This window comes from Malaclemys terrapin, chromosome 1 (assembly GCF_027887155.1).
Source record: "Malaclemys terrapin pileata isolate rMalTer1 chromosome 1, rMalTer1.hap1, whole genome shotgun sequence".
Classification (NCBI taxonomy): domain Eukaryota; kingdom Metazoa; phylum Chordata; order Testudines; family Emydidae; genus Malaclemys; species Malaclemys terrapin.
The window spans coordinates 341,869,356-341,882,233 of record NC_071505.1 but is presented as its reverse complement, the minus strand read 5'-3'; the positions used below and the strand labels follow the sequence as shown (position 1 = coordinate 341,882,233).

At 44.9% G+C, this 12,878-nt stretch overlaps 2 protein-coding genes across 2 annotated transcripts in view; one reads left to right on the top strand and one right to left on the bottom strand.

Moving 5' to 3' along the window:
• Window positions 1-6,737, bottom strand: part of PPME1 (protein phosphatase methylesterase 1) — a 37,154-nt gene extending 30,417 nt beyond the window's left edge. The window contains exon 1 of the mRNA XM_054015885.1: window positions 6,568-6,737. Within this exon, the coding sequence (XP_053871860.1) occupies window positions 6,568-6,665 (98 nt within the window). The 5' untranslated portion in view covers window positions 6,666-6,737. The remainder of the gene's footprint in view (window positions 1-6,567) is intronic.
• Window positions 6,738-6,930: 193 nt separating this feature from the next.
• C2CD3 (C2 domain containing 3 centriole elongation regulator) overlaps window positions 6,931-12,878 on the top strand; it is an 81,448-nt gene continuing 75,500 nt past the window's right edge. Inside the window, exons 1-4 of the mRNA XM_054015884.1 lie at window positions 6,931-7,118; window positions 8,329-8,598; window positions 11,613-11,770; window positions 12,124-12,338. Of these exons, the coding sequence (XP_053871859.1) occupies window positions 7,052-7,118; window positions 8,329-8,598; window positions 11,613-11,770; window positions 12,124-12,338 (710 nt within the window). The 5' untranslated portion in view covers window positions 6,931-7,051. The remainder of the gene's footprint in view (window positions 7,119-8,328; window positions 8,599-11,612; window positions 11,771-12,123; window positions 12,339-12,878) is intronic.

Sequence of the window (12,878 nt, the reverse complement as noted above, 5' to 3'; positions counted from 1 at the left end):
GTGTGTGTGGGGGGGTGTTAACTAGCACAAGGGGTCTGTCTCTGGAAGGAGCTAGTTAGCAGAAAGATGCAGTGCACTCTAAGATGTGAGAAAAATCAAATGTACACCTTGTAGCTCTGTTAAAACCAGCCAGCACTATGTTGCAGCAGCCATTTTAACCTTTCAATACTCAGGTTATTATTTAAATACTAATACTAGCATTATTCATAAATTAAAGTACAGATCAAAGATTCATTACATTCCTGCTACATGGCTGTGCTCATTTGTAATCTCACAGGGCCAAATACTGTTCTCATTACACTGCTGTAAATTTGGAGTCACTCCACTGACACCTGCTGAGTTGTTAAGATTTACACTTCCGTGGCACAGCTGAATTCAGCCTCATGTGGCATCACACGTGGATACAGCACCATGGTTTTCCTTTCCCTACCACTCGTATTTTGCTTTAACACAGAGAATATCATGTGCTATGCAACATGAGGGAGCCATCATGTTGGAACACAGCATAGTAATACAAGCAAACCTATTTCCTGTCTGTTCTCTTAGTCTCCCTGAATTCAGATACACTGTAACATCACATTACACACAGCCCACTGAGAGGCCTCATAAAAAGGCTTTACTGTCCTAGATAAAGTTGTAACAGTTCCTTGTTGCCTGAGAAATCATCAGTACAAATGGCAGCAACAACTCCTTCCCAAGATGGATAACATCAGAGTCAGAGGAAGAGGTTATGAAGAAAGCATCCGACCAATATTTAAAGTGCGGCTGGTTTAGAAATCTCAATTCCCTCGTAAATCATTTTTCTATTTGCTTGGAGTGATCCAAGTCACTCCACTTCTACCTCCCACGATCTGCACCACAACGCCTCAGAAGTCACACCCGACAGACTAGGGGGCTGATGAGCACTCCCTCGTCAGGTCTAGTGGGAGCAATGCAGAGGGGTTACTGGGAGGAAATCGGTCTGCTAACATTTTAAGATACTAAGTCTAACTAGATTCCATTGGGCCTATTCCCAAGTCTGAAAAAATTAAACCCAACTCTTGTCCAAGTGAACAGATGTATGAACATGATGGGAGAAGGTATCAAATCATCTTTAAAAAAAATTCACATGCCTGTCAATTTTTTGTTCCAAGTAATATCTAAGATGATTATAAACAAAAGATCAGGGAAAAAAGTTTCTTTAGTTTTACTTTGCAGATCTGACAGCACTTTCTTTATGCAGTTTAGTTGTTGCCATGTCGGTCCCAGGATATTAGAGAGATGAGGTGGATGAGGGGATACAATAGAATCATAGAAATATAGGGCTGGAAGGGACCTCAAGAGATCATCAAACCCAGCCCCTGCCCTGAGGCATATTTTTATTTACAGTCAGTTTTACTATTTCCCTGTATGGTCAGTCATTTTAAATAAAATAAATTAATGGAGATATACCTATCTCCTAGAACTGGAAGGGACCTTGAAAGGTCATCAAGTCCAGCCCCCTGCCTTCACTAGCAGGACCAAGTACTGATTTTGCCCCAGATCCCTAAGTGGCCCCCTCAAGGATTGAACTCACAACCCTAGGTTTATTAGGCCAATGCTCAAACCACTGAGCTATCCTTCCCCCCTTGTTTGTGTGAGCCTTTCACACAGCAACAGGAGACAGAAAAACACTTAATAGCAAATTGTGACTGTGAAACCTTAAAAATTGGCAGAGCATATACAGAGGAGATTTGAAAGCTCTTTGAAGATGGGAAGTGCTATATAAGTGCTAAGCAGTATTATTACTAAGAAGCACTCCATCTATATTATCTAACTGCAAAACTTTACCAGGAACAAACAGCAAGTATTTTCAATCCATCTGAAATTATTAGATATATTCATTCATCACAGGTTAACAGAGATCAAAATTGCAATGAAGCGAAGCAAGAAACACTAACAAAGCCAACATGACATCAACTAGAGCATAAGAAGCAACCAGAACTTACTAGGTTTTCCTTTTGTGTATTGTTCCAAGTCAAAAATTAAAACAAGGGTCAATAAGCTGAGTATTTAGGAATCTGTTGTACTGATGCAAAGGATACATCAGACAATGTACCAGCATTTTGCAAAAGAACTCAAGAAAATTGTTATCAAAAGAAATTGTAGCCACTTTGGTCTGTAGGCTGAAAGGTCCCAGGACATCAAGCATATATCACCCCATGTATGGAGGAAAATGATTCTGAATATTATGTTCATTAAAAAGAAACATTTTGGAGCCATCTGCCTTGAGGAACCACATGACAGAAGTGGCAGCACAACAGACCAACATAGGATTGCAAACTGATTTCCATCCTGCTTTTAACACAGACTTAACTCCAGAAAAGTATTCGTGTATAAATATTTTACTTAAATATTAAGTGTCACAGGTCTAATTTTCAAGAAGTAACAACCTATCCACTTAAACATTCCCTCCACCTGCAGAGGCCAAAAGAATTTGGTTAATATCACAGAGGAGCAGCTTACAAAATTAAATGTGGTAAATTATCTAATCTCCTGCTTCAGGGTAAAGCGGATTTCCTGTACTCAGAGGATAGGATATTTCACCCAATAAATGGCATTGCACCTGACACCTTGGACATTGTGCCTATGCTCTCAACTCACACGGGATTCAGCCCCAAATGTATTACAGGAGGAGGCTTTACCTTCTTCTGAAGGATCAGTTATTAGTCACCGCCCCAATTTAGATGCCATTCTTGATGATCTACTGATCTCTTTCAGTGTGGCAAGTCCATTCCTAAAAACCAGTGGTTTGTTTTTCTCCAAATTTAACAATCTTGAGTTAGCAACATTTCCCCCCCCTCCCCAAAATGATACATGCCAGCTCCAGCAGAGAGGACATTTTTATAGCATAGTTTAAGCTTCTAAAAATATACCAGACTTTGGCAGCACTTGATAGGAGTGGCAGTAGACCTCCTTCTAACAAGTTTCATTCAACAGTTATGCTGTTAAACTATTTGAGACTAGTAAAAGTTGTTTCAATAGAAACAGCTAGTGCACATCAGGGTGAAGGATCTTTCTGTTCACCTGACTAGTGTATGAAAAGGGCAGAGAGTCTAACTACCTGTACTTCTGAACAGCCCATCACCACAATACCTAAGCTGCAAGATTCAGAATCGCTGCAAGTTACATCCAAAGTAGGATTAAATCCTTTGCACTCCCCTTGTTAACCACTATTTAATATCCTTTTAACCTTTCTGCTTTTAAAGAATGTAATGTTACCTTAAACATGGGACTACTAGCTACATTCAAAAATATGGGTGCAGAAGCTGAAGTTCTTGTGAGTGATCAGTAAGAAATGGTTAGATCCAAGGTTGTCAGGACTTCTGTGTTATATTTATGACACTCACTAATTCACTATAAGACTACAGGCCAATCATGTAACTCCTCTCTGCTATGGTTTCCCCATATGCAAAACTTGGGATAATGGTACTTTACACCTGCATAAAGCTTTGCCAGTTTTTTAGAGAAAAGATGGTAGAGAAGTACAAAACACTACTTCACATACTCTGTTTCATTCTGTACCATCATTTTCTACCTAGATTTTGTGCCATCATTTCAAATGCCAACTAAATTCATCCTTGGCCTAAATGGCGGCAACATGCACGCTCTTTGGTTTGGAAGTGAACCTGAGCCAGTAACGTGCGCACCCAAACATATTACCTTTCCATAAGCCCTCTACTTTTCCATTAGTCTTGGTCACGGTTACCAACACCATCCTCCCCAGTGCCCAAACCCTGTCTCTGGCCCTTCATATCTGGGTCCTGACCAACTTCTGCTGCTTTACTTTACAACATCTCCACATACAGCCTGCGCACTGGTGTGATTACTGTTAACCTCTCCTTCTCCAAATCTGCACAGCTATAATCTCTCCCCCTCCCGGTCATCCAGAACGCCGCTGCCAAGACCACGTTCCTCTGTGACCGCTATAATCATCTCCTTACCTTGGACGCCTCCTTTTCTACCATATAAAAGTTCAAGCTTCTCCTCCTCACCTTCAAAACTGTCCTTAACTCCAGCCCATCATCCCCCGTGACTATGCTCCTGTGAAGCTGCTTTCCTGGCCATTTCCTTTCTTTCATCCCAGAACAGGCTCATAATTAACACTGGCCAATCTGTTTCTCAGGGCACGTCTACACTACAGCTGCATCTCCATAGTGTAGACACTTCCTGTGTCGATGGAAGGTTTTTCCATTGACGTAGGTAATCCACCTCCTTAAGGAGCAGAAGCTAGGTTGACAGAAGAATTATTTTGTTGACCTAACTGCATCTACCCAAGGAATTAGGTCAGGTTAGCATTAGTGCTCAGGGGGTGAATTTTTCACACCAGGAGTGACCTAGCCAGGTTGCTCTAAATGTTAAGTGTTGACCAGGGCTTTGCTCTCAAATTATACACTTAGATTTGTTTATAAAACTCACTACCTGTTTGCGCTGTGTTGTGCTGTCCCAGATGGCAGATTGTCACTTCCCAGGAGCAAGGACTTACTCCCCTGGCAGAGTTCATCTACTGCCCAGCTTCATGTAGACTCCTGCTGGGTAATACTATTTAAGCTAAACTTGCACACAGTTAACCCCAGTTAAAAGAGCATTTCTTCATTCACAAATAAACACAGCTTCAGAGAAGACTCATAGTTGAAAATGAAGAGATGTCCTGAAATATTTATCTTCACTAGGCTCTGTTCATGAGAGAAGGATGTTGAGGGATCTTAATAAGAGACTGTATTCAATTAGACAAGTGAGTTAAAGGAAAAGGCAGCAGATAGGCCCCAGTTTCAAACTATGAGTATTTCAAGTCACCGTTGACAGTTGGATAGAAGGAACACTAGCTCCCACTTAGACAATGTGCATTAGTTAATAGAATCTCTCTGAGTAGGAGTCAAATCAGCTGCCTATGCCAAGCTAAAGAGATGCTCTTTACCGTAAATAGGCATTCAGCAGTCTAATTCTCTTCATATAGATAGACAGATGGTCTGACAAGTTAGGTCCAGACACATCTCATAAGCATTAATGAACATCCGGGTTCGAAACTGAATTTCCAACAAACACATACAAGAAACACCAAAATTATTAGCATAAAGTAACCTTCCATGGAAACTATTCAATCTGCTGAAATACATCTCAAATTAACATGTTAGAAATCCCATCCCATGCCTGAGGCCAATGTCCCAAATGTTCCCTCGCCCACAACTGGCACCCTTGCCTCTCCTGCCAATCCCCACCCACCCCGCAATGGGCACCTTCACCTCCTCTGCCAATCCTTATCACCACCACCACCACACAACCAGCACCCACACCTCCTCTGCCAATCCCCCCACAGAATAAGTATAAAATTAAAGAATTAAAGTTAGCTTAAGTTTGGTTAAATGTGTGTGTGTGTGTGTGGTAAAGAAGGCCCCAACCAGCAAGTGAAAGAAGGCTGTAAAAACAATAAGTAGTATTACTTGTAGTGTGGGAAGGTTGTATGGTTTCAAAAGTAATAAAATAAAGAGCTACAGTAACAAAACAAAAAGTGTCTTAAAAGAAACAAGCCCAAACCTTCCCTCTGTTCTGCTGTGGGGGGTAGGGGAGGGTGCTGGGGTTGGTGGTGGTGAAGATAAGAAAGGAAAGGCCTTGTGAAGAAAGGAGACTGTAAAACTTATCTGGATTAAGACTAGAAATAAGGGTGAACTGTCTCAAATTGGTTTTTAGTTGAAGTCAGTAATTGGTGATGACATCACTTGTTTGTTAAATAGTATAAAAAGTAAACTCTAAAAGGGGTTCATTGCTAAGACCTGCCTGACCACTTTGGAGCCGACCAATATGTGTCTAAACACCCCTAGGTTTAGCCCATTTGTAAATATCTTAATCAAATGCTTATACATGTTTTGTTACTGTTTGGATGTAGTAACTTGCTTTGGATTTAATAAAGGAATTGATGGTTAAATTAGTGTTTGGGGGTTTCCTATATCAGTATTAATAATTTCAAATATTATTACCACCACCACCACCTCCTCTACCAATCCCCACGCACCCACACACGGGCCCCCTCACCTCCTCTGCCAAGCCCCCTCTACCGATCCTTATGCACCCACCCCACCCTGCCACGGCCCCCCTCGCCTCCTCTGCCGATCCTCCCGCACCCACCCACGGGTCTCCTCTGCCAATCCACCCACCCCTCCAGCCCCGCGCGCCCTCGCCAACTATGCCGATCCTCCCGCACCCACCCACGGGCGCCCTCACCTCCTCTGTCAACCCACCCACCCACAGGTGCCCTCGCCTCCTCTGCCGACCCCCCCCACCCACCCACGGGCGCCCTCGCCTCCTCTGCCGACCCCCCCCCACCCACGGGCGCCCTCGCCTCCTCTGCCGACCCCCCCCACCTCCCGCACCCACCCACGGGCGCCCTCGCCTCCTCTGCCGACCCCCCCCCCCGCACCCACCCACGGGCGCCCTCGCCTCCTCTGCCGACCCCCCTCCATCCACGCGGCAACGGGCCTCCTCTGGCGATCCCCAACGTCCCCATGGTAAAATCCCCGGCTCCCCTCCACACCCAGCCCCTCCCCCACCTACCCCATGCGCATCTTGGAGCCGGACTGGCCGCCCCCGCCGGGCACGGCGGGCCTGGGGGGCAGGCGGCCCAGGTGCAGGTGCTTCTCCAGGGTCGACATGACGGGGAGAGGCCGACACACAAGGGCAGGTCTCGCCCCAACCGCGCCAGCAGCAACTGCACCCACCCCCGCCGGAAGTACCCCTGCCGCGCCGCGCTGCACCACGGGAAATAGAGTCCGCCCCCACTTCGACTCACTGGCGGGAGAGCACCTCCCCTGCCGGAAGTGCCTACCCTCACGCAATCGGCCCGCGCCGGAAGCGGGGCCGCAGCGCCTCCTGGGAATTGTAGTTCATCTCGCCGGGCTGTGCGCGGCTCTCCCGGGGCTGGGTGACTCTCCCGCCGTGTCCCAGGGCGCCCCGCGGCGGGCTGAGGCGGCGGCGGTGGCGGTTGCCGGGCAGCGGCGGTGGCTGGGAGCCGGGCCTGGCGCGGGGGAGCGGCTGGGGGATGAAGCAGAAGAGGCTGAAGGGTCCCGCTCCCAGGGTGGGAGGCGGCGGCGCCCGCAAGAGGAGAGGTGGGAGTCCCGGGGAGCGCCCGGCGCGGGGGACCCGGTAGATACCCTGGGGGGGGGCGGCGGTACCCGGGGGACCCGGTAGATACCCTGGCTGGGGGGGGTACCCGGGGGACCCGGTAGGTACCCTGGGGGGGGGCGGCGGTACCCGGGGGACCCGGTAGATACCCTGGGGGGGGCGGCGGTACCCGGGGGACCCGGTAGATACCCTGGGGGGGGGCGGCGGTACCCGGGGGACCCGGTAGGTACCCTGGGGGGGGGCGGCGGTACCCGGGGGACCCGGTAGATACCCTGGGGGGGGCGGCGGTACCCGGGGGACCCGGTAGGTACCCTGGGGGGGGGCGGCGGTACCCGGGGGACCCGGTAGATACCCTGGGGGGGGCGGCGGTACCCGGGGGACCCGGTAGATACCCTGGGGGGGGGCGGCGGTACCCGGGGGACCCGGTAGATACCCTGGGGGGGGCGGCGGTACCCGGGGGACCCGGTAGATATCCTGGCTGGGGGGGGGGCGGCGGTACCCGGGGGACAGGGTAGATACCCTGGCTGGGGAGGGGACCCGGGAGATACCCTGAGCGGTTGGTGGCAGTACGGGGTGCTGTGGTGGGTGCTGTGGGGCTCGTAAGAGGCAGCAGATCCTGTGATGGGCATCTGAAGGGGCGGGTGGTAGCACCCTCCATAGCATGATTGGATAATGGGGTGGCAGTACCTTGGGCACCCTGTGCGGAGGTGGTAGTTACCTGTACTGGTGCGGTAGGTGCATAGTGGCCTTTGGGGATTATAATGTGGTGTGTCATGCCCTTGAGGTACAACAGAGGGCTGGGAGCCCCGTATGGGTCTTGGTGATTACTTAAAGCCACTTAGGTAATACGGAGTACCTTTGTTGGAGCAACAGGTACCCTAAGGGCACACTTGGGTCAAGACAGACTCCATGGTATGGTGGGCACCCTGGAGATGCAGAAGATGTTATTCCATCATCCAGGGAGGTCATTCACTGAAGGATGGTGGGGGGGCATTGCAAGAATCTGCAATGCACAAATGTAGGCTATAATGTTCTAAATATCTATAGGGTAACCCTAAGTATAGCACAGAATGTTAGACATATCTGCAGGGTAAACTCCAAGTATTTTTTTTAACTTTGTAAAGTGATCTGCATCTCAAATATACTACTTCAATTTATATTTCTGGGAAATAATACTGTGCTATATCTCCACAGGTATCAGTGATATCTCCCCTTCTACAAGTTTACCACCTCTTGTTGAAGGCCAGTTGCGCTGTTTTCTCAAGTTAACAGTCAGTAAAATCTTATGGATGGTGTCTAAACCGCCTACTTCTGTTCTCATCCGGGTGAGGTGGTGGGGGGAGACGACAGATGGTACGCTGTTTAATCCCAGGAATACTTCACAGACTGAACAAAAAGCAGTGAAAACCACCACCCGCTATGCAATTCGCTGTGGGCCAAAACAGTTTGCCTCCTACCTGACAGGTACAATAGCTGTAGCCTCTGTATTAATTTTGCAGTTGAAATTGTTTGTATTACGGCATCAATTCAGTAGATTTTAGCAGGAATTGGGAAGTGCATCAATAAGTAATAAAACACAACTTAATTTTATTTTTACTGAATCTAAAAGATGGTTTTATGTAGTGTCTCATGTTTGATATTTCAAAGGGTATTGCATGTTTATAACCCTCAGAAGAATCATCAGAATAAAAAACTATCCCATACTACTAGATGTTCTTAAATATCCTTGTAGATTGATCATGGCAAAAGTATTCAAGAAACAGAGTGAGAGGTCTGTGTCTTCTAGCCAAAGAATTGTCACAATAAGCATCCTGTGTTTCTGCAGCTGAAATGTCATGAAGACAAAACGATCCTGTCAAGTGCCTTTTGAAAAAAACAAAAACTTTAAGGCCCCAATCCTCCAGCAAGCTCTGTATCACCTTACACTTGTATGAACCTTACTGCAGGATTGAGGTCTTAAGTAGTTTAAGTGCTTATGTGTGATATCACTTGTAAGTGTGTAGACCGTATTTATAGTAATTTCTTAACAGTATAACATTTCTCTACTTGTTACATGTCCTAGTAATAATACTCTTATCTAGTGCTTTTCATCCCTAGAGCTCAGTGCTTTACAAAGGAGGCCAAGTATCCTCTCTATTTTACAGATGGGGAAATTGAGGCATACCGGGGAAAGTGACTTGCCTGTCGTCACGCATCAAACCAGAGCCAAGGATTGAACCCATGTCCCCTGAATCCCTGGGGATTGGCCTGCTAAACCCAGGGTTGTGAGTTCAATCCTTGAGGGGGCCATTTAAGGATCTGGGGGGTAAAAAAAAACCTGTCAGGGACAGTACTTGGTCCTAGATTGAATATCAGGGTTGGAAGGGACCTCAGGAGGTCATCTAGTCCAACCCCCTGCTCACAGCAGGACCAATCCCCAGACAGATTTTTTCCCCAGATCCCTAAATGGTCCCCTCAAAGATTGAACTCACAACCCTGGGTTTAGCAGGCCAATGCTATCCCTCCCTCCTAGTGACGGCAGGGGACTGGACTCAATGACCTTTCAAGGTCCTTTCCAGTTCTATGAGATAGGTAAATCTCCATGTGTTTGTTTATTTATTTAAGTGCTCCAGCCACTAGACCCCATTGCCTCGCATATAGTCCCCCTCTCCCTATTTTAATTATGCTTTTTTGTTTTTTGCATTTCATTTGTCCTGGTTTTTAATTTTGCAGTTTTAATTATATTTTAAGTAGGGCTTTCAGGCAATTAGAACAATCGAAATTAATTGTGCGATTAAATACATTAATTATAAATTAAAATTATAAATTATTAATTAATTATGTGATTAATCGTGCAGTTCAACAATAATAGAATACCATTTATTTAAATATATGTGGATGTTTTCTACATTTCTATGTTTTCACATATATTTCAATTACAACGCAGAATACAGTGTGTACAGTGATCACTTTATATTTATTTTTATTACAAATATTTTCACTGTAAAAAACAAAAGAAATAATATTTTTCAAGTCACCTCATACAAGTACTGTAGTGCAATCTCTTTATCATGAAAGTCAAACTTAAAATGTAGAATTATGTATTAAAAAAACCCTGCATTCAAAAGTAAAACCATGTAAAACTTTAGAGCCTACAAGTCCACTCAGTCCTACTTGTTCAGCCAATCACTCAGACAAACAAGTTTGTTTACATTTGCAGGAGATAATGCTGCCCGCTTTTTGTTTATGTCAGCGGAAAGTGAGAGCAGGCATTCGCATGACACTGTTGTAGCTGGCGTTGCAAGATATTTACGTGCTAGATGCACTAACGATTCATATGTCCTTTCGTGATTCCACAGGACGTGCATCCATGCTGATGACAGTTCTGCTTGATAATGATCCAAAGCAGTGCGAACCGATGCATGTTCATTTTCATCATCTGAGACAAATGCCACCAGCAGAAGGTTGATTTTCTTTTTTGGTGGTTCAGCTTCTATAGTTTCTGCATCAGAGTGTTGCTCTTTTCAGACTTCTGAAAGCATGCTCCACCTCTTGTCCTCTCTGATTTTGGAAGGCACTTCAGATTCTTGAAGCTTGGGTCGAGTGCTGTAGCTATGTTTAGAAATCTCACATTGGTACCTTCTTTGCGTTTTGTCAAATCTGCAGTGAAAGTGTTCTTAAAACGAACAACGTGTGCTGCTACGACATGAAATATATGGCAGAATGTGGGTAAAACAGAGCAGGAGACGTACAATTTTCCCCCAGGGAATTCAGTCACAAATTTAATTACGCATTATTTTTTAACAAGTGTCATCAGCATGGAAGCATGTCCTCTGGAATGGTGGCCAAGCATGAAGGGGCATACGAATGTTTAGCATATCTGGTACATAAATACCTTGCAATGCCAGGTACAAAAGTGCCATGGGAATGCCTGTTCTCACTTTCAGGTGACATTGTAAATAAGAATCAAGCAGCATTATCTCCTGTAAATGTAAACAAACTTGTTTGTCTGAGCGATTGTCTGAACAAGAAGTAGGACTGAGTGAACTTGTAGGCTCTAAAGTTTAATATTGTTTTGTTTTTGAGAGCAGTTATGTAACAAAAAATCTGTTTGTTAGTTGCACTTTCACAGTAAAGAGATTGCACTACTACGCTACTTGTAAAATACTATTTTTGTTTATCATTTTTACAATGGAAATATTTGTTATCAAATTAATAATATAAAGTGAGCACTGTACACCTTGTATTCTGTGTTGTAATTTAAATCAATATATTTGAAAATGTAGAAAAACAGCCAAAAACATTTAATAAATTGCAATTGGTATTCTGTTGTTTACCAGTGCAATTGAAACTGCGATTAATTTTTTTTTAGTTAATCTCGTGAGGTAAATGCGATTAATTGACCGCCCTAATTTTAACTGCAATATTATTGTTCCCCAATTGTTTTTTAATATGTTGTCTTATACCAGATGTAAGTTAGCTGTTCCTGTCTCCTGTAGATATGGGTGTTCTTGTACTGGAGGTAATGACCAAACCTGACCATCTTCCAATTGGTCGAGCGCAAATCAATGGACTATCACAACTATCTCCAAGCCACCCAATCAGTGGATTTTTCACCATTATTTCACCAACATCTGAGAAACTAGGAGAACTACAGGTAGTACTGAAATCTTTCTCCACAGCTCACCTGAGCCAGCCAAGATTTTAAAAAAATTGGTGCCTAGAATTAGGCTTCTAAACCTATATTTAACCTTAAGTATTCGTTTTTGAAAGTCCTGCCCCTGGGCTATATTCCCTTGAAGAAACTGATTCCTTTGATTGAAAATGTGTAATGTGAACTAACTGCTTGTAAATATTCCAGAGATTAAGCTAGTATCTGACATAACTGTATCAAATACATAGCCTCTAGTATGGAAAATGCAACATGCCACATAATACGGAAAGTAAAACAACCATAGAATGTTTCGCGCATTTAATTAAAAACATTCTTCTCACATTGTGTCTTTTCAGGTATCTCTAGTCTTAGAGCCCTTGTCTGAAACCTATGACAGTAGCAGCTCCATCCCAACCACAGATGTGAGTTTAGACATTGCTTCTTCTTCCCAGGGAACCAGAGGAATGACTGAATCCAGCAAGACTCTCTTTCTTGCTCCAGCACAACTACATGGACCGCCTGGTATGGCTGGAAGAGAGTCTGTTAACAGTAGCAGGGCCGCTACTCCAAGGTAACTTTTTTCCAGATAAAATAAAGGAATTTCTTTTAATTTCAGATGTTTTATTAAGCAGCAGCAATGGGTTTATGACTAAGGCTGTAAGAAAATCATGGGCCGCAATTTTGTTGTGGCTTCTACGACTTTATATAGCTTCTACAAATTCGAGTGGTGTTGTGACCCTATGCTCCAGGTCACAACACCACTCACTCAGGTTTGGACCAACTGCCCCTCCATCATGCTTACCTTCAAGAGCCAAGCAGGAACACATGGTGTGTCTTTTGTGCTGACCACACCACAACCACAACTCTAATAAACTGGCTGCTGTTTTTGAACCAAACATTCACAACTTTCTTACAGCCTTATGTATGACTTATGGATTAAGAAGTACTTCCATGTGTAGTCTAAATCATGTTGTAATTCGGCATCTAGCTAGGAAAAGAATAAGGGGACAGATCCTCAGCTGGTATAAATCTGCAGAGCCCCATTGACTTCACTGGACCTATGTGGTTTACATAAGCTGAAGATGTGGCCCAACTGTTTGAGTCCGTGTAT